Raw genomic sequence first — 22,110 nt, forward strand, 5'->3', positions numbered from 1 at the left:
TACTACCATGGCTTTAATCCATTAAAATCAATTGGTTCCTTTCCAAAATGCACACAAAACTCCAAAACAAGTTGTACATTCGTAAAATCCACCCTAAAATGCTTAGGCAAATAGGACATATGTAGCGGATCACATATTGATGTGTTATGACATGAGCAGTCCATGTCCATTTTAGGTATTTACTCAAGTCAAATCCCAAAAAGATTTTGATTAATAGTATAAAATGAAAATCACACAGGGAAAATAATAGGCAGTTCATTTTGCCAGTGGGGGTTTCTGCTCTATGGTGTCAAGCGTAATCTTTCCAAAAAGATAATTGTTGAGTAAACATAATAAAATTTGAAATCTAACTTTGAGTTTACTGTACAAGAGCATAGAAAGCATAATTCTGAATATTAATCATTATAAACTAATTTTCTATTTTTTCCAAGAATAGACATAACCTAGTTTATATAACTGAAAGCCAGTTTTGGAGAAATACATTTATGCATCATCCTGGCACAATTGTGATATTGTTTTTAAAAGAAAAAGGCACAGTAATAGTATAAAAGATATAGTGAGATATGTAAATGAGATGGACATGCACAAAGGAAAATCATAGACCGAATTTATGCCACTGCAGATTGGATTTAAATGGCCGTAACAACAAACAATTTCTAGCATTATGCTAATAATGCTGTATTCTATGCATAAATGTCAAAACCAAAAATAGCACATAATAGTTCAGTTACAATATTTTTATAATTAAAGCCAAGCATTAAGAGGATACTGGTTTATTGGACATATTTTAAAGCATACTCCCAAAATATTTTAATTGTGTTATTTGAATCACTAACCTTTCTGAACCATGTAGTGCAAAATTTGCTCAACCAATGATGCTACAATATTAGCATCCTGTACAACAGGCAAAAATGTTTTTTCTGAGGAAAAGGTCTCCAGCATCCTCAAAGGCACAGTAACATTCAAACTTTCATTGTCGCAGCTCTTCAGTAACCTATGAAGCCAACATTGTTTGTTACTTGAAAAGGAATTGAAATCATGGCTTGTAAAATACCTGGTATTGACATAATAGGAAGAGGCCCTTTAGACTGTTTTGTATTTCAATAAGATGACAGATGATCTGTGTCCTAACTCCACCTTGGTCCCATTAATATCTTGAGTTAACTTAAAATTAATTAATGCACCATCAACTCCAATTTGTGAAATCGTTCCAAAACTCCAAGTACAACCTCAAAGGTCTGGCTAACTTCTAGGATATGGTCTCTCATTCTAAGCTTCCGAAGCAGCATAATTAAACCATAGTTAAAGGGTATACCAGTCATCGGTCATCCTTACCTGGTCTGGCCTACATGTGGTTTACTCACAACTGCCCTCTGAAATCAGTTCAAGGGTAATTAGGGATGGGTAACAAATCTTTGGCCTCATTCCAAAGTACACATTTTTAAAAACAATTAGTTTGTCTCTATCCACCCTTAATTTCGGGAAAACTTTGATCAAACAATCCCTAAATTCCAGGGAATACAACTCTTGTTTGTAATCTCTTTTTGTAGCTCAACACTGGGAGATGAAATAATTCTTTGAATAAATTTACACCTTACTTCCTCCCAAGTTCAATATATCCTTCCTAAGGTGTGCTGCCCAGAACCAATTGCAATGCTTCTGATCTTCTGCCCAGAGCTTTATATAGCTGCGGCATGATTACTAACCTTTGTATTTTAGCCTTCTCGATACAAATGTCAGTGTAAATGTGTTAGCAGTTCAAAGAAGGTTTATTGGACTATTACCAGGAATGGGAAGGTTGTCTTATGAGGAAAGGTTGGACAAGTTTAGAAGGTCAAGAAGTGACTTGACTGAAACACAAGATCCTGAGGGGGCTTGACAGGGTAGGTGTGGAAAGAATGTTTCCACTTGTGGGCGAATCTAGAGCTAGGGGTCACTGTTTAAATACAAGGGGTCACTCATTTAAGACAGAGGAGGAGAATTCCTTTTAGGAGAGTGCTTTTGGAACTCTCTTCCTCAAAAGGCAGTGAAAGCAGAGTCTTGGAATATTTCTAAGGCATATCTAGATGGATTCTTGATTAACATGAGGTGAAAAAGGTTATCAAGGGCGGGCAGGAGTGTGGGTTGAGGTTACAAACAGATCAGCCATGCTCTCATTGAATGGTAGAGCAGGCTCAAGGGGCTGATTGGTCTACTCTTGCTCCTAAATCGTATGATCAGATGTCTGATTCTCTGGTTTTCCTATCTATATGAACAGTCCCCAGATGGAGATAACTCTGAAGATTATAGTTACAGTATCTTCAAAGTTCTCAACTACTGCCTTTAAGAGCTTGTGCTATTCTTAATGTTACTTTGCTGCACTAGGTCTACTAGACAGCGCTCTCAATCCTTGCCCCTCATAGATCCACACATGTTAACAAGGTGAGGGGAGGGTGCCAGACAAATGTGGTCCAAAAAGTCCTCAACAACAGAACAGGTGAAGGAAGACTGCATGTCTCACCAACTCCAAAGGTAGAAGGTGGCTGCAGTGGCACGGTAGTCCCAGTCATGTGGTTTGACACATCCAACGAAATCTGACCACCAATTAGTCAAGATCATGGACAATGACGGCGCTCCAAGGTTTCCATATTAAACAAGGTCACACACAGGGTCCGCCATGCCCTGTGGCAATGGAGACTTGGTGAAGGGAGGGAGTTGTGAATGCTGCGAGTTCCTTGTCAGGAATTTGCACACAGACAACAGATACTTGAAGGTTGTTGGATACCTTTGTTAGAACGGAAGTGTCTTTGCGCAGCAGCATACATGACTGAGCAGTCCTCTTCAGGATATCATCTGATCACTCTAAATGGGGAGGGGGTTCAAACAGGTGCCCTAAAATAAAGCTGACCCACTGTGCATGGTAGCACAGTGTTTAGCACAGTTGCTTCACAGCTCCGGGGTCCCAGATTCGATACCCGGCTTGGGTCACTGTCTGTGCAGAGTCTACACATTCTCCACACATTCTCCACACATTCTGCGTGGGTTTCCTCCGGGTACTCCGGTTTCTTCCCACAGTCCAAAGGAGTGCAGGTCAGGTGGATTGACCATAAGATACCCTTACCAAAAAAGTTAGGTGGGGTTACTGGGTTATGGGGATAGGGTGAAGTTATGGGCTTAAATAGGGTGCTCTTTCGAAGGGCCGGTGCAGACTTGATGGGCCAAATGGCCTCCTCCTGCACTGTAAATTCTAGGATACTCCTCCTGGTTGGGGAACCGCAACAGCAGGGTCACCACCTTTGTGGTCAAAGAACAGAAACTCAATGGTGCAACTTCAATGTTCGAATACAAATGAATACTCTCAAATGAACGCCCAGAAAAAAAGAATTGCAATCATATCATGTGGGCTACTAAGGCTCCACAAATGCAGAATCACCCTCAGTCAGACCCACTTTCCTGGGCAGGGGCAGCTGAAGGAATAAGCAGAAAGATATACCTTCTAGATGGTAGCGGTGACAGAGTTGACGGTCCTATTGAAATCCCCATAATCTAGATCAACGTGGTGCTTCTGAAATAATGACTACTGTGGCTTAGCCATCAGGTCGCTTTATTGTGGGAGGAGCGGGTTATTCATTTTTGTCCAGAAACAAATCAAGAGAATATGGGGAGAACCAAAAAGCAGAGATAAGCCTTCCCAAACCAAGATCACTACTGCCCTAACCCGATCAATAAATTACACAATAGGATTAGCAAAAGCCTGGTTATGGGGCATTGTCATCTTCTGGACTATAGGAAAATAGATGGAAAGGAGTGTACTTAAAATAATTTAAAAAGCAGGATAAAATGCAATTTAAAAAAAAAATCAATGTTCTTTGGCAATACAAAAACGAATACTTATTCTATAAATAAACATCTCACTACAATTAGAGTAAGTTACCATAGTAAGGAAAGAGTTGCAGCACAAAGTTCTGGTCTCCACTGAACTGGTATTTCACTGTGATTAGCCAGGAGCACAGCAATGACAAGCGCACACCAGCCAGTATAGCAGTAATGTGAAATTGCTCTGTGACATACAAACACTTAGCGTGTTCATGTAAAATCTCTGTCTGCTACTTTGAACGTTAAAATATCTATTCAACTGGCAAGCGACAGAAAAAAAAAGACAATTTAGCATGGTTGCCAATACGCAAAGCTCTCATAATTCACCTAAGTGTTCTTGAAGTGCACCCCATTTTAAGGTCACCCCTTCAAGCTCCTAATTCTAATGTGATTCACAGCACACATCACTGTTAAAAACTGCTTACCTGCAATATAAACCCAATAAACGTTTTATTTGATATAAACATATCTGTTTGTTAGAATCAGCTAGCTGCTGCACATATGGAGCACTATGCTTAACCAAATTTTGACACATCCATGTCTGAAAGAGAGGGGAAAATCAAGTTAATTTACTCCTGTATGGAACAGTTTATTAAACGCCAGTCTTATTTTGATATTTAACACCATTTGCTTTATTACTGTGTCAGTCTCAGGCTCTTTCAAAGCCAGCACATGCAAAGATGACTGAGAGCTCATCAGATTAACAGGCAAGGAAACCAATGAGACTGTTGAACAAGAACATGGATAAGCAATGTTATGAATCAATCAATCTTCCCATCACCAGCATTGACTCCACTGAGTGAAAGTACATTTGACAACGGCCATATTCATAAAATAAATAATAGATTTTATAAACAATGAGAGAATATCAATTGAGTAAAAGGTTTGTATTATGTTCCTTTCGGTTTATAATAACTTTCACATGTTTAAACTGTTCAGTTAAAAGGAATGCCATGATTATTTGATGTAGTAAACTCCATTCCTGCGTTGCTCTTTGGAAAGTCAGTGGGACAGTCAGAAAGGGGGATTGATATAGCCATGAACACGCATGTAAAACAGTTGATATAGAACTTGCATTTTTGACTGGGAATCAAATCCTGTACCTGGAGCTGAACAGTCAAGAAATTGATCGCAAATGGCAAATTTCTTCTCTTACCAATCTATCCAAATCTTCATTTTGTTTGTAAAAAAATAGGAGTTTTCTTATTAAAAGAGTCAAATTCTGTCCATCACTGATAGAAAAATTTCCTCCTGGCTGGACTAAGGAGACATAGTGATCGAATTCACTTCGCTGAATCATATGCTGTAAAAAGGAAATTTTAAAAAATTCAATTTTCTAAACAACAAGAGGGATTCTTTCTGAATCAGTGTTCTTCATCAATATCCAATACATTTCCCTCTTTCCAACATGCAAAGACACTCGCACCCATTAACAAATCCCTTGTTAAAATTGGTTTCCGCATCAATTAAAACCTTTGAAAACAAAAGCTCTGACAGAGGGCTGTAAAGTCTAAAGTAAAAATGCAGCTTCTTGCAACAAACTTAAATTGAAAGTGGAAAAGATAACTCAAATAAAAACCAAAAGATGCTGGAAATACTCAGCAGGTCTGGCAGCTTCTGTGGCGAAAAATTATTTCAGACATGTGACTTTTCATCAGGACTCAGTGGGACTGAGTGCTGATGAAAGGTCACAGATCTAAAACACTTCTCTCTCTTTTCTCTCTCCGGAGATGCTGCCAGACCTGTTGAGTATTTCCAGCATTTTTGCTTCGTATTTCAGATTTCCACCACCCACAGAATTTTACTCATGTCTCAGATTACTTTTAAACACTATGTCATAAGAGCAGTTTTATTCTAAAAATGCTTTATTCCAAGAAAAATTATAGATCAAACATTTTTTTCCTTTCTTGCCCAACCTCACAAACCCAATGAAAATGAGCAACACCACTATGAAAATTAATAAATGCTCTCGATGCACCCCTTTATTAGCTTCAAGCCTAGCCAAATAGTTTTACTTGAACAGTTTTCTCCCACATACTTGCTGTTTTCTGTCCCTATATCCCCTTAGGAAGGACTGAATAATAACTGCGTTCCTCTGCCTTCGTCTTTCTTCCTGAAGAAAACAAATAAAAGTTTAACAAGTCCGTCTAGAAACTTTGCTGCTTTACATTTTCTCAACGTTCAATTCATTAACAACAGATTTAAGTCATTGAAATAATTGGGACCACAGCCTGTCATTAAAGCACTGGAGCTCCAGCACAATCACCAGGAAACCTTTTGGAATGGATGAAACTCCATTAACACATGCATATACATTTGCAGCTTGGTTAAAGCTGTAAAAAGCAATGTACTAAAAATTTGCATTGTACTGTTTTAGTGAGGTGGGGGGGAGGGGGGGGGGGGTGCTGTGTCTTGTGAGTACCATCCGTTAGGAATTCCCCATTTTACAGTTCAACATTGTTTTTCGTTTTTCTTCCTTGAGGAAAATTGAACCCATACCCTCAATTAGTAGTGGGTTCTGGGGCTGGTTTAGCAAAGGGCTAAATAGCTGGCTTTTAAAGCAGACCAAGGCAAGCGAGCAGCACGGTTCAATTCCCGTACTGGCCTCCCCGAACAGGCGCCGGAATGTGGCGACTAGGGGCTTTTCACAGTAACTTCATTTGAAGCCGACTTGTGACAATAAGCGATTTTCATTTCATTTCAATTGGTGTAGTTCATCCAGCCAGCTCTGCGACTCAATGAGATCATGGCTGAATTTCTCACTTTTCCACCCTATTCCCATACCCCATGATGCCCAAGAATCTGAAGATCAAAACCAATACACTGTATTTACATGCGGTCGGCGCATTTAAAAGCTTTGCATGTTGGCCATCAGGTCCAGATTTGTCGCCTTGGGAGTCCCATTAATTTTCCAATACTTTTTCTTTACAATTATTAATTATTCAATGTCTGTACTCAATAAAATGCTGATTCTCCATAATTTACTTCTGTTTTCCACCGTGATGTCAGGCACTAAATATATAACAGTTCCATCATTTCCTTAATCTCATTACAATCTCATATTTTTACCTTCAAAAACTCTTGATTTTTTATACTTCCAGCAAGATCTTAAAAAACCTTTCAATTCTCTGGTAACATTGTAAAACTCTTTAATTTTAATACTATCGATAACCTCTAGGAATCATAGATGTTTCACTTTTCCAGTGGAGTTTTTGTTTCTCAATGGAATAGATACGAAAATTGTGAATTAGTTATTTAAATGTTCACCATTGCATATCTACCTTATCATCCAATCTAATTTCTCAATCTGCTACAACCAACTGGGGCCGCATACCATAATTGCTTCTGCTTAAGCTTCAGATCCGAACCACATCCCTCACAAACTTCTAAAATGACCACCCTTTCTCAGGGATGCTTTACAATACAGACAGAATGTTTCCTCTTGTGGGGAAGAGCAGAACGTGAGGACATCAAGACAAGATAGTCAACAAGAAATCCAATTGGGGATTCTGAATAAATTTCTTCACCAAAAAGTGGTGAAAATGCAGAACTCGCTTCAAGAGTGGCATTGAAGAGGAAACTGAACAAGCATATGAGGGAGTAAAGAATAGACAGTTGTGATGGTGGATACAGAGAATGAAGATGGGCGGGCTCAAGTGGAGCTCAATTGCCTGCATGAACTTGTTGGGCCAAATAGCTGCCTTCTGAGTCCTATGTAGTCTAATGTAGGAAGGCTCCTAGTTAACCAGTCTCATTAAGCAATACTAGATCTGAAATAGCTTGGTCCTTAGTTGATCCCTCAACGTATTTTTCTGGAAAATTGTCTTGAATGCATTCCATGAACACGTCCTTTTGCCAATTTGGCTTGCCCACTCTATATGAAGATTAAAGTCCCACAAAAGTATTTCATTTCCTAGTTACATACTCCTCTAATTTCCTCATTTATACACTGTACAAAATTATGACGACTGTCAGAAGACCTATCAACTAGCCACACCAGAGTTTTCTTAGCTCCAAACATCACGGATTTGACATCTCAATTTTCTGGACCAAGATCCATTTTCCCAACTGCCTTTATCTCATCTGTTTCATTATCCCACCTCCTAAAGCTAAGGAGCAAAAAGGTGCATTCACATTGCTTGATAATGTCTACATGCTGCCAACTAGTGGGAACAAGATAGAGGAAATTTTCAATGAAATTACATGGCTGTACAAAAGTTATTGAATAATTACGAGGGATTTTAATTATCCAAATATAGACTGGGATTAGTGGTAGTGTAAAAGGCAGAGTGGAGGGGCAAGATTTCCCAGAGTGTGTTCAGGAAACTTTTTTTACAGCAGTATGTTTACAGTTCAAAGAGAAAGAAGGCATTAGTTTTTGGGAATCAAGCATGCTAAGTAAATTAATTGCGAGTAGGAGAACACTTAGGAGACAGTGATCATTTTATAATCAGATTTAGGCCGACAATAATTAATAGGGGGAAAGCCAACAGCAATGGGGCAAGAATGATCAGCAGGAAAAATGGTAGCTAAAGTGATGAGTTATTTTGGGCACAGTTAAGATATATTGAATGCAAGGAAAGGCTAGTACAAACAAAGCCAAAGCTCCCTGGAAAACAAAAAGAGATTAAGATAAAGAAGAAAATTTGTGCTCATGACAGATATCAGGTAGAAAGTCTAATTGAGAACCAGGCTGAATATAGGAGGATCAGAGGGGAGGTGGAAAAAACAAAGAGAGTGTGAAAAAGACTAGCTGCCAATATTCAAGGGAATCCCAAAGTCATCTAAATAGTAAACGGGTGATAAAAGGAAGAGCAGGGCCGATTAGGGACCAAAAGAGGGATTTACACATGGAGGAAGAGGAATTAGCTTGAGGTATGCAATAAATACTTTGAATCGGTCTTTACCAAGGAAGATATTGCTACCCGGCCATAGTAAAAGAAGTGGTCATTTTGACATAAGTTGGGTTTAAAACTAATGAGACAATATTGGATAAATTCTCTCTACTTCAATTGATAATGCACCTGGTTCAGATGAGAAGCATCCAGGGGTTAGAGGGATGAGAGTGTGGAAATTGAGGAGGCAATGGCCTTAATTTTCTAGTCTTCCCTGGACTCAGGGTGGTGCCAGAGGACTGGAGAATTGCTAACATTGTACTTTGTTGAAAGAAGGGTATGAAAATAAGCCCAACAACTACAGGTCAATCAGTTTAACTTCAGTGGTGGGGAAACCTCTAGAAACTATAATTTAGGACACTATTAACAGTCCCGTGGATAAATGTGGGTTAATTAATGAAAGCCAGCATGGATTTAAGGGGAAATTATGTTTAACCAACTTGGGAGTTATTTTTATGAAGAGGTAACAGAGAAGTTTAATGAGGGGAATGCTACTGATGTGCTGCGCATGGACTTCCAAAAGGCGTTTGATACAGTGCATTCAACAGACTCGTGCGCAAATTTATAGCACACTGAATAAAAGGGAAGTTGCAATATGGATACAGAATTGGCTGAGTGACAGGGAATAATGATGATGTGGAGATGCCGGCGTTGGACTGGGGTGAGCACAGTAAGAAGTCTTACAACACCAGGTTAAAGTCCAACAGGTTTGTTTCAAACACGAGCTTTCGGAGCACGGCTCCTTCTTCAGGTGAAGAAGGAGCCGTGCTCCGAAAGCTCGTGTTTGAAACAAACCTGTTGGACTTTAACCTGGTGTTGTAAGACTTCTTACAGGGAATAATGAGTAATGGCTAATGGATGCTTTTTGGGCTGGAGGAAGGTTTGTAGTGTAGTGGAGTTCCCCATGGCTCATTGGTGGGACCCTTACTTTTCCTGATATTTATTAATGACCTAGACCATGGTGATCTGAGAGGAGGCTAGTGTAGAACTTCAAAAAGTCATGGTGGTGGAATATACAAGGCACCAGTTCAACCTCAGTTGGAGTCCTGCACTCAGTTTTGGGCACTGAACGGCAGGAAAGATATGAAGGCACCGGAAAGATAGCAAAAAAGATCCTCGAGATTCACTCCCGGGATGAGGAACTTCAGCTATGATGACAAATTGGAAAAAATAGGACTCTTATTCTTTACGAAAAGGCAGCTCAGCGGAGATTTGATAGAGGTATTCAAAATCATGAGGGGTCTAGATAGTAAATAGGTAGATACTGTCCCCACTTATGAAATAAGCAAGACCAAGGGGGCACAGATTTAAAATAATTTGCAAATTAAGCAAAAGTGATACGAGACATAACATTTTCATGCAGCAAGAGGTTAAAGTCTAGAAAACAGTGCCTGGGAATGTAGTGGAGGCAGTTTCATTTGAAGCACCCAAAGGGTTATTTGAAACTGAACAATGTGCAGGGTTATGGGGAGAAGGTGGGAGATTGGTAGAAGTTAATTGCTCAGAGAGCCAGTGAAGACACAAGAGGCTGAATAGCCGCCTCTGCGCTGTAACATTTCTGCGATTCCATCCTTCCATTGTCTTTCAATTCATTAAATGTTGGTCAAACATATAATACACTCGGTTTAAGAGAACACATGCTAAAATTGGGAACACATTTTAAAAAGATGCAAGAAAATAATTCAAACTTCTTATTAATTAAATTGCAAACTTAAGTCTTGGTCAATTAGAGTTAGCTTTCTGATGTCAGCAATATATTCAGGTTCAGCTGCTGAAAGTTTGGTTTGAAAATCCTGTAAATGAAAATGTACCTAATCTATTCAACTGAACTGATTCTACAATATCAAAAATACTTCACAGAACTGCAACTCTTTATTGCTCTGTTAAAGTCACAGGTCACTTCAGTAAACCAAGGACAAACACTTTAATAGTGCCGTAAAAATGCATTTTATGATACTCAAGGCTATAGACATTAACCTGTTCGTTTATTGGAAGCTGGTGTCTGCATTTTAAATCAGTAACTTAAACAATATGAAATGCAAAACAAAAAAAAAACTTAGCCATGCATGCACATTAGAACCAAAACTAAGTTGGGGGAAATGTACCAATATTTATAAGAACCAGAGGTTAAATATTTTAAGTGCTAATTCTGCTCAATCAACTATCCGACAAACATTCATACTTACTATTTTACTACTCAAGTTTAGATTCAAGGAAAGCTTTCTTCTGATAGGTAGGGAGAGTTAATGGCATCCCAAAAAGCTATGAGCCATCACTTTTAGGAGGAGGAGGACTGGGGGGAAAATAAAGATTAAAATAACTTTTGTTGGGAGATCTGGGTGTCAGGATGGAACGCACAATGTTCTTTCAAAATACGACGTGACTGAACCTGTGTTGGCTCAAAGTTCTTATAAGGTGAGAGCCCACAGCAAAGCAAATGTTCATAATTTGGAGCAGACAGTTAAAGAAAGGCATAGAAGTGGTTGGCGAGAGCAAGTGAGGAGGGAAGAACATTGGTTCTCTACTGGGTGCTTCTGTTAAGTTCTGGGACAGAGTCCAGGTGCTTTACTGTTTATCTTGTTACACTAAAGCCTCTATCTGACCTGGGAGCTCACAGTAATGGCATGGTGTGCCAAAGTGGAACGGTATACTTGGGTGCCTAGCAGTGGCATGGTTTCACATTGAAAACTAGAAAGTTATAGCTTTTATTCATCAATTGCCCAAGTCCTACAGTACGGATTCTATCTCGTCTTCAGATTGTTTTACATTATGCACAACCTCCACTATATTGTATTACCTTTCATTATATTAAAACAAAACATTGTAAAATGTTCATTCAGCAACATTTTTTGCACAGTTGTGAACATTTACAAAAATTATTTAGCAAAATCTGAAATATGTACTAATTCGGAAACATCCCTATTTGCATTTATTAAAGGCTAATGTACCTATGAAGGAGTAGGGTCTTTTAGAAATCAAAAAGTAAAACTGCACTCGACAACGTGTTACCAAATACACACAATTCTTTGTTTAACTCATCGTGAATGAAATTTCTATTTTACCTCTCGCTTCCGCCTTTCTTCCTGGGTTCGATGCAACAGCGAAGCTTTTTCTTCCTTCAAAAATAATGAGAAAATATTAGGTTTATTCGTAGCAATGTTCGCACTATCGAATATCTCTCTAGTTTACAAATAATAAGCGAGATTTTCCCGATGCATCCACAAGGAGGAGGGGCAGCACTAACGGGACTGACGTTCAAACAAGCCTGACACAAATTCCGCTACCTGCTGATCCAAATAGCCCATGACTGGAAAGGGATCCACAAAGGGAACCTCACCAGTCTGACAGAGCAGTCAAAATGGACCTGCAAAGATGGAACACACTCCCATTCTCCCTATCGGGGAAGAGTCCGGACGATCAAAATGAATGTACTGCCCAGGAACTTCTTCCTTCCTACTTAGATCCACCCCGATCTACATCCACAAGGCCTTTTTCAAAGCACTAGATAAACTAATCGTGGTGTTCGTATTGGGGGAAAGAATGCTAGGATCCCAAAGAAGGCCCTGCAAAAAACAAAATCCAGGGGAGGGCTAGCCCTCCCAAACCTACAATTCTACCCCTGGGCAGCGACAGCCGACGAATAAGGGGATGGATCAAGGAGCCAGAAGCAGAGTGGGTGCGCACAGAGGTGGCCTCCTGCAAAGGGAATCTCTCCAGGCCCTCGCCACGGCGGCACTCCCATCCCCACACAAAAAACACTCCAACAGCCCAGTGGTGATAGCCACCCTCCAGTCCTGGAACCAACTACGGCAGCAATTTGGCCTGACCAAAATGTCGGACAAAGCACTACAACCAGCGCTGACTGACACCACCTTTAAAAAGTGGGGACAGGACGGAGAGACACTGACAGTCAGGGACCTATATACGGATGGCAGGATCGCAACACTGGACGAACTGACGAAGAAATTCCAGCTAGCCGGGGGAACGAACTAAGGTACCTGCAAATCAAAAACGTCCGACGGAAGGAGACAAGGATGTACCCACAACTGCCACAACAGACATTATTGGATGAGTTACTGGATGCAAACATCCTAGATAAAAGAAACTGTAGCGACATGTATGAACGACTGTTAGAAAGGGCTGACACCTTACTGGACGCAACAAGAAAGAAATGAGACGAAGACCTGGATATAGAAATAGGGTGGTGACTCTGGAGCAAAGCACTGCCGAGGGTCAACTCCACCTCTGCGTGTGCAAGGCTCAGCCTGACGCAACTAAAAGTGGTACATAGAGCACACATAACAAGAACTCATATGGTAGGTTCTTCCCGGAGGTGGAGGATAGCTGTGAACGGTGCCAAGGAGGCCCGGTCAACCACGCCTACATGTTCAGGTCTTGCCCCAGACTTGTTGGGTACGGGACAGCCTTCTTTGAGGCACTGTCCAAAGTGGTGGGGATGAGGGTGGAGGCATGCCCGAGAGTAGCAGTCTTCGGGGTATCAGATCAGCCAGATATATTAATGGAGAGGAGGGCGGACGCCCTTGCCTTTGCCTCCCTGATCATCCGTCGTAGAATCCTGCTCGGCTGGCGGGCAGAAGCACCACCCAAAGCTGCAGACCGGTTGTCACGGCAAACACAGCAACAGGGAGCAAGAAAATATGGGATAAAGAATTTCTTTTTTTTAAATTTTAGATTACCCAATTATTTTTACCAATTAAGGGGCAATTTAGCATGGCCAATCCACCTACTCTGCCCATCTTTGGGTTGTGGGGGCGAAACCCACTCAAACACAGGGAGAATGTGCAAACTCCACACGGACAGTGACCCAGAGCCGGGATCGAACCTGGGACCTCAGTGCCGTGAGGCGGTTGTGCTAACCACTAGGCCACCGTGCTGCCCTAATATGGGATAAAGATGGGACGAACAGCCGAAGCGGAGGTGAACGGGAGAAGCAAGCAACTTCACCAGATCCATCCTCATATTGCTCTCTCTGTATTGGATACAGTTACCGTAATTGCCTCCCCAGTACCCAAATGTATATACCTCCCCAGTTTCTACCCCCCCCCCCCAAAAAAACATGTTTCTACCCATTTCTTAAATGTGATTTTATTAACTGTATAGAGTTGCTGTTTTTGACCTGATGCACAATATCTTACCAGTCTTTTATTCTGTGTACATAACTGTAAATATACTATGTTCAAAAGCCCAATAAAAAAAACTTTTTAAAAGAAGTTTACAAACTTATGCCGTGTAAAAGGAATTAATCGTGAGTTTGGGATTAACTATACGGTAGCATAGTGGTTAGCACAGTTGCTTCACAGCTCCAGGGTCCCGGGTTCGATTCCCCACTGGGTCAGTGTCTGTGCGGAGTCTGCACGTTCTCCGTGTCTGAATGAGTTTCCTCCAGGTGCTCCGGTTTCCTCCCACATTCCAAAGATGTGCAGGGTTAGGTGGATTGGCCATGCTAAATTGCCCTTAGGTTAGCTGGAGTTACTGGGATAGGGTGGAGGTGTGGGCTCAAGTGGGGCACTCATTCCAAGAGCCGGTGCAGACTTGATGGGCCGAATGGCCTCCTTCTGCACTGTAAATTCTATAATCTCTATGAATTACATGCACATATGTGAACATACAAATTGGGAGAAGTAGGCCGTTCCATCCCTCAAGCCTGCTCTGCCATTTGAGAGAATCATGGTTGAATCCCAGGGTGAACCGAAATCTACTTTCCGGTCTGCTCCCTAATAATAACTTATTGTCACAAGTAGACTTCAATGAAGTTACTTTGAAAAGACCCTAGTCGCCACATTCCGGCACCTGTTCAGGGAGGCTGGTACAGGAATTGAACCCGCGCTGCTGGCCTAGTTCTGTATTGCAAACCAGCGATTTAGCACACTGTGCAAAACCAGCCTCTAGTCAATCTAAAGTCTATCTAACCCGGCCTTAAAAATAAACAATCTCCCCATCTCCACTTCTCTCTGGGCAAGAGAATTCTAAAGACTGGGCACCATCAGAAAACAAATTCTCCTCATCGGTATCTTAAATGAGAGTTGTCATTTTGAAACTGCTCCTCTTATGTCTAGTCTTTCCCATGTGGGGTAACATCCAACCAGTCAAGGTTCCTCAGGATCTTAATGTTTCAATAAGATCACAGTTACAGATCCAACCTATTCACCCTTTCCTCAAGAGATAGCTCCTTCATCCCAGCAATCAGTCAAGTGAACATTCTCTGAACTGTTTCTAGTGCAATTATATAATTTCTCAAGTAATAACACCAAAACTGTGCACAATCATCCCCAAGTGGTCTCATTAATGCAGCATAACTACTTCACTCCTCTTACAATAAATGTCAACATTCCATTTACCTTCCTACTCACTTGCTGTGTCTGCATACTAACTTTTTGCCTCTCACGTAGCAGGATACTCAGCCCAATGTGTACCACAGAGTTCGGTAATCTGTTAAACTAACCAACCCTCTACCTACGCTAATATGTTACTCCTCATGAGTTATTTGGTGTAGTACCCTTCGATTTTAGAAAAATAAATTAATTTACAGGATGTGGGCGTCGCTGGTTAGGCCAGCATTTATTGCCCATCATTAGTTGCCCTTCAGAAGTGGTGGCAAGTTGCCTTCTTGAACCGCTGCAGTCCTTCCGGTGTAGGTACACTCACTGTGCTGGTAGGGAGAGATGTTGCCCCAGCAACAGTGAAGGAACGGCGATATATTTTCCAAGTCAGGGTGATGAGTGATTTGGGAGGAGAACCTCCAGGTGGTGGGATTCTCAGATATCTGCTGCTCCTGTCCTTCTAGATGGTAGTGGTCGTGGGTTTGGAAGGTGCTGTCTCAGGAACCTTGGTGAGTTACTGCAATGCATATTGTAAATGGCACACACGGCTGCCACTGTTCGGTGAAGGGTTTGAATGATTGTGGAAGGGGGAGCAATCAAGTGGGCTGCTTTGTCCTGGATGGTGTCGAACATCTTGAGTGTTGTTGGAGCCACAGTCACCAGGTAAGTGGAGTGTATTCCATTACACTCCTGACTCAGCATCGATGGACCAGTTGAACCAGGAACATTCCTCGTCACAATGGATGTCTCGGCACTCTACACCAGTATCCCCCATGACGACGGCATTGCTGCAACAGCCTCAGTACTCAACACCGACAACTGCCAATCTCCAAACGCAATTCTGCAACTCATCTGCTTCATTCTGGATCACAACGTTTTCACCGATGACAAGTTCTTCATCCAGACGCACGGAACAGCCATGGGGACCAGATTTGCACCTCAGTATGCCAATATCTTCACGCACAAGTTTGAACAAGACCTCCTCACCACACAGGACCTTCAACCGACGTTATACACCAGATACATCGATGACATTTTTTTCCTTTGGACCCACGGCGAAGAATCACTGAAACAACTACACTATGACATGAATAAGTTCCATCCCACCATCAGACTCACCATGAACTACTCTCCAAAATCAGTTGCATTCTTGGTCACACTCATCTCCATCAAGGACAGTCACCTCAGCACTTTGCTTTACCGCAAGCCCACGATAACCTCACAATGCTCCACTTCTCCAGCTTCCACCCGAAACACATTAAAGAAGCCATCCCTATTGACAAGCCCTCCGTATACACATGATCTGCTCAGACGAGCACAACAGACATCTACAGACACTGAAAGATGCCCTCGTACGAACGGGATATGGCGCTCGACTCATCGATCGACAGTTCCAACGCGCTACAGCAAAAAACCGCATCAACCTCCTCAGAAGACAAACACAGGACACACCAACAGAGTACCTTTCATCGCCCAATACTTTCCCGGAGCGGAGAAACTACAACATCTTTTTCGCAGCTTTCAACACATCATCGATGAAGATGAACATCTTGCCAAGGTCATCCCCACACCCCCACTACTTGCCTTCAAATAACCGCGCAACCTCAAACAAACCATTGTTTGCAGCAAATTACCCAGTCTTCAGAACAGCGACCACGACACCACCACCACACAACCCTGCCATGGCAATCTCTGCAAGACGTACCAGAACATCGACATGGATACCACCATTACATGCGAGAACACCACCCACCAGGTACGCGGTACATACTCGTGCGACTTGGCCAACGTTGTCTACCTCATACGCTGCAGGAAAGGATGTCCCAAAGCATGGTACACTGGCGAGACAATGCAGATGCTGCGACAACGAATGAACGGACATCGCGCGACAATCACCAGGCAGGAATGTTCCCTTCCAGTCGGGGAACACTTCAGCAGTCAAGGGCATTCAGCCTCTGATCGCCGAGCAGAAACTCATTGCCAAGTTCCGCACACATGAGTGCGGCCTCAACCGGGACCTGGGATTCATGTCGCATAACATTCACCCCCCACCATCTGGCCTGGGCATGCGAAATCCCACCAACTGCCCTGGCTTGAGACAATTCACACCTCTCTAACCTGGGGTTACCCCTATCTCTGGATCTGTAAAGACTTGATTACCTGCAAATGCTCGCATTCTAAGCATTGTCTGGCATCTTTGAATTTGTCTATATATATGTTTCTGGAACATACCTCTTCATTCACCTGAGGAAGGAGCAGTGCTCCGAAAGCTAGTGATTTGAAACAAACCTGTTGGACTTTAATCTGGTGTTGTAAGACTTCTTACAGTAGAAGCCTAAAAGCAGACAATCTACCTACAAGAGACGCACCTGAGGGAGAAGGACCGACTAGTGGTAAAGAAGGGCTGGGTGGGACAGACGTACCATTCATGCTACGGGACGAGGACTAGGAGTGTAGCAATATTAATTAGCAATAGGACGAGGTTTATGGAAACCAAGACAGTTACTGACCCAGGGGGACGGTACGCCATGGTCAGTTACTGACCCAGGGGGACGGTACGCCATGGTCAGTTACTGACCCAGGGGGACGGTACGTCATGGTCAGCTGGTGTCCTGGAAGGGGCACCAGTAGTACTGGTAAATGTGTAATATCCAACTAGGATGACACAGAATTCATAAAGAAGATCATGGCGGAAATCTCCAACCTTGACACACACCGGCTGATCATGGGGGGCAACGTTAACTGCATGCAGGACCTACTGACCGACCAATCAAACCCCAGAACAGGCAACAAGACTGGCATGGCTGGGGAACTAGGGGCTTTCGTGGAACAGATGGGGCGGTGGACCCATGGAGGCTCCTGCACCCGGGAGAAAAGGAAATCTCATACTTTTCACAAGTACACAAGGTAAATACCCGTATCGACTTCTTTGCAGTGGGGAAATCGGTGCTTCCAGGGATCACAGGAACAGAATACTCTGCCATTGTTATCTCCTTCCACGCTCCACACTATTTGGATGTGAGGTTGGAGATAGGCCGGGCCCAGCGCCCCACGTGGAGGCTGGACACTGACCTCCTGGCCGACAAGTCCTTCAGCCAAAAAACATCACGGGCCATAGGCGACTGCGTTAGTAACAACCAAAACCCTCCATGTTTTGGGAGGCACTGAAGGCCATGATCAGAGGAGAGATCATAGCCTACAAGGCAAGCAGAGATAGGGAAAAGAGGGTGGCCAAGCAACAACTGGTGGACTCCATTCTGGAAGTCGCCAGAAAATACTCCCGAGGCCTCGACCAAAAAGCTGCTGACAGAGAGGAAAAAGTTGCAAATAGACTTTAACCTGCTCTGCACTAGGAAAGCAGTGTACCAACTCCGTCAGACACATGGGACCTTCTACGAAAAAGGAGACAAGGCTGGTCGCCTACAGGCTGACCAGGTGAGAAAGCAGGCAGCCACGAGGGAAATAGCGCAGGTAAAGGAGAGCAGAGGCACTCTAGTCACAGAACCAAAGGAGGTTAATCTGGCATTTGAGACCCTCAACAGGGATGAAACAGTTCCTAGACGGACTGGAACTACCAGTTGTGGGGGAAGACATTTGGGGGGAGCTGGAAGCACCAATAGACCTGGGAGAAATCATGGAGAGCATCAGCTCCATGCAGGCGGGGAAGGCACCGGGACCCGATGGGTTCCCGGCGGACTTCTACAAAAACTTTGCACCAGTCCTGGCCCTAGACCTAAGGGACAAGTTCGCAGACTCACTGGCAAGGGGCACCCTGCCCCCCACACTACGCAGGCCACAATTACACTGATTCCCAAGGGGGGGGGGGGGGAGAAAGAAAGAGAGAAAGAGATAAGAGAGAGAGAGAGAGAGAGAGAGAGAGAGAGAGAGAGAGAGAGAGAGAGAGAGAGAGAGAGAGAGAGAGAGAGAGAGAGAGAGAGAGAGAGAAGACTATCAAAATGAACATACTGCCAAGGTTCCTCTTCCTGTTTAGACCCACACCGAGGGGGGGGCAAGAACCCAAGAATTCCCAAACCGACACTGCAAAGGAGGAAAATCAAAGGGGGCTTGGCCTTACAAAACCTACAATACTATCACTGGGCAGTAACGGCTGAAAGAGTGAGGGGATGGGCACAAGTACCCAACACAGATTGGGTACAAATGGAAGAAGCATCCTGTAAAGGAACGACTCTCTGGGCTCTGGCTACAGCAGCACTCCCATCCTCCTTAACAAAGTACACAACGAGCCCAGTGGTAGTGGCCACGCTGAGAATGTGGACCCAGGTGAGACAACACTTCGGAATAACGAAAATGTCCCCCATGGTCCCCATCTGCGGCAATCACAGATACCCCCAGCCATGCTAGATACCATCTTCAAAAAATGGAGGCGGTACGGGGGCACACTGACGGTCGTGACATTAACGTCGGGCGCAGACTGGCTCGCTGACCTCTCGGAATTTCTCCACCTGGAGAAGAATAAATACGCCATCCGAGGGTCAGAGGAAGGCTTCTTGGATACTTGTGGGGCAGTTTGTCGGCCTGTTCCTCCCCCCTCCCCTCCTGGAAAGTAAAAGAAAAACACAGTTGAAACCAAAGAGGGGGGGAACTATACACTGATCCAGAAGGCAGCGAAATGTACATAGGGTCAGTTAAATGAAGGACAAAATAAACCTCTCTGAAAAATAAAGTAAATTAGCACATGCAAGAAAAATGTAATGTATATATACACACACACACACACACACACACAACTGTTTATAAATATGAGAAATGCCAATAAAAAGATATTTTAAAAAATGGATGTGGAAGAATTGGAAAGGGAGCAGAGGAGATTTACCAGAATGTTGCCTGGTATGGAGGGAAGATCTTATGAGGAAAGGCTAAGGGACTTAAGGTTGTTTTCGTTAGAGAAGAAGGTTAAGAGGTGACTTAATTGAGGCATACAAGATGATCAGAGGATTAGATAGGGTGGACAGTGAGTTTCATTTTCCACGGATGGTGATGGTCAGCACGAGGAGACATAGCTTTAAATTGAGGGGAGATAGATATAGGACAGATGTCAGAGGTAGGTTCTTTACTCAGAGAGTAGTAAGGCATGGAATGCCCTGCCTGCAACAGTAGTGGACTTGCCAACATTAAGGGCATTTAAATGGTCATTGGATAAACATATGGATGATAAGGGGATAGTGTAGATGGGCTTTAGAGTGGTTTCACAGGTCGGCGCAACATCGAGGCCGAAGGGCCTGTACTGCGCTGTAATAATGTTCTATGTTCTAAAAAAAATGGTTGGACCCGAGACACTACCCTGAGAAACTCCTACAGTGATGCCCAGGCGCTGAGATGATTGACCTCCAACCACCACAACCATCTTCCTTTGTTCCAGGTTTGACTCCAACCAGTGGAGAGATTCCACCCCCCCCCCCCCCCAATTCCCATTGACTCCAGTTTAGCTAGGGATCTTTGATGCCATACTCGGTCAAATGCTGCCTTGATGTCAAGAGCAGTCACTCTCACCTCACCTCTGGCATTCAGCTCTTTTATGTATGCTTGAACCAAGGTGTAATGAGGTCAGGAGCTGAGTTAGCCTGGCGGAACCCAAAATGAGCATCTGTGAGCAGGTTAGTGCCGCTTGATGGCAATGTTGATGACTCCTTCCATCACTTTGCTTATTTTTTTTAAAAAAATTTAGAGTACCCAATTCGTTTTTCTCCAATTAAGGGGCAATTTAGCATGTCAATTCACCTACCCAGCACATCTTCATGGGTTGCAGTACCCAATTCTTTTTAATCCAATTAAAAGCCAATTTAGTATGCCAATTCACCTACCCAGCACATCTTTTTGGGTTGTGGGGGTCAAACTTGTGCAGACATGGGGAGGATGTGCAAACTCCACACAGACAATGACCCGGGGCAGAGATCGAACCCAGGTCCTCGGTGCCTTGAGGCAGTAGTGCTAACCACTGTGCTGCCCTATCCATCACTTTAGTGGTGATGGACAGTAGACTATAGGGCGATAATTGGCCAGGTTGAATTTGTACTTATTCTTGCGCACAGGGCACACCTGGGCAATTTTCCACATTGTCGCGTAGATGCCACTTTTGTAGCTGTACTGGAACAACCAGGCTATAGGTGCGGCAAGTCCTGGAGCACAAGTCTTCAGTACTATTGCCGGAATATTATCAGGGCCCATAGCCTTTGCAGTATCCAGTGCTTCAGCCATTTCTTAATATCACGTGGAGTGAGTCATATTGGCTAAAGAATGACATCTGTGATGCTGGCGACCTCCGGAGGAGACCGAGATGGATCGCCAATTCGGCACTTCTGGCTGAAGATTATTGCCAATACCTCAGCCTCGTCTTTGCACATATAAGACCATAAGACATAGGAGTGGAAGTAAGGCCATTCGGCCCATCGAGTCCACTCCACCATTCAATCATGGTTGATTTCAACTCCATTTACCCGCTCTCTCCCCATAGCCCTTAATTCCTCGAGAAATCAAGAATTTATCAATTTCTGTCTTAAAGACACTCAATGTCCCGGCCTCCACCGCCCTCTGTGGCAATGAATTCCACAGACCTACCACTCTCTGGCTGAAGAAATTTCTCCTCATCTCTGTTCTAAAGTGACTCCCTTTTATTCTAAGGCTGTGCCCCCGCGTCCTAGTCTCCCCTGCTAATGGAAACAACTTCCCTACGTCCATCCTATCCAAGCCATTCATTATCTTGTACGTTTCTATTAGATCTCCCCTCAACCTCCTAAACTCCAATGAATATAATCCCACGATCCTCAGACGTTCATCGTATGTTAGGCCTACCATTCCTGGGATCATCCGTGTGAATCTCCGCTGGACCCGCTCCAGTGCCAGTATGTCCTTCCTGAGGCATGGGGCCCAAAATTGCTCACAGTATTCTAAATGGGGCCTAACTAGTGCTTTATAAAGCCTCAGAAGTACATCCCTGCTTTTATATTCCAAGCCTCTTGAGATAAATGACAACATTACATTTGCTTTCTTAATTACGGACT

At 43.3% G+C, this 22,110-nt stretch overlaps 1 protein-coding gene across 4 annotated transcripts in view; it reads right to left on the reverse strand.

The window, feature by feature from the left end:
• Positions 1 to 22,110, reverse strand: part of ube3c (ubiquitin protein ligase E3C) — a 186,232-nt gene that overhangs the window by 155,384 nt on the left and 8,738 nt on the right. For 3 of the 4 annotated variants that reach the window (XM_038798378.1, XM_038798379.1, XM_038798377.1), the window contains 5 exons: positions 11,813 to 11,866; positions 5,894 to 5,968; positions 5,012 to 5,158; positions 4,281 to 4,396; positions 837 to 994 (listed from right to left, as the gene is read on the reverse strand). In XM_038798378.1, the coding sequence (XP_038654306.1) occupies positions 837 to 994; positions 4,281 to 4,396; positions 5,012 to 5,158; positions 5,894 to 5,968; positions 11,813 to 11,866 (550 nt within the window). The remainder of the gene's footprint in view (positions 1 to 836; positions 995 to 4,280; positions 4,397 to 5,011; positions 5,159 to 5,893; positions 5,969 to 11,812; positions 11,867 to 22,110) is intronic. The other variant, XM_038798380.1, reaches the window with a different exon arrangement.

The sequence above is a fragment of the Scyliorhinus canicula genome, chromosome 5 (genome assembly GCF_902713615.1).
Source record: "Scyliorhinus canicula chromosome 5, sScyCan1.1, whole genome shotgun sequence".
In the NCBI taxonomy this organism is placed as follows: Eukaryota; Metazoa; Chordata; class Chondrichthyes; order Carcharhiniformes; family Scyliorhinidae; genus Scyliorhinus; species Scyliorhinus canicula.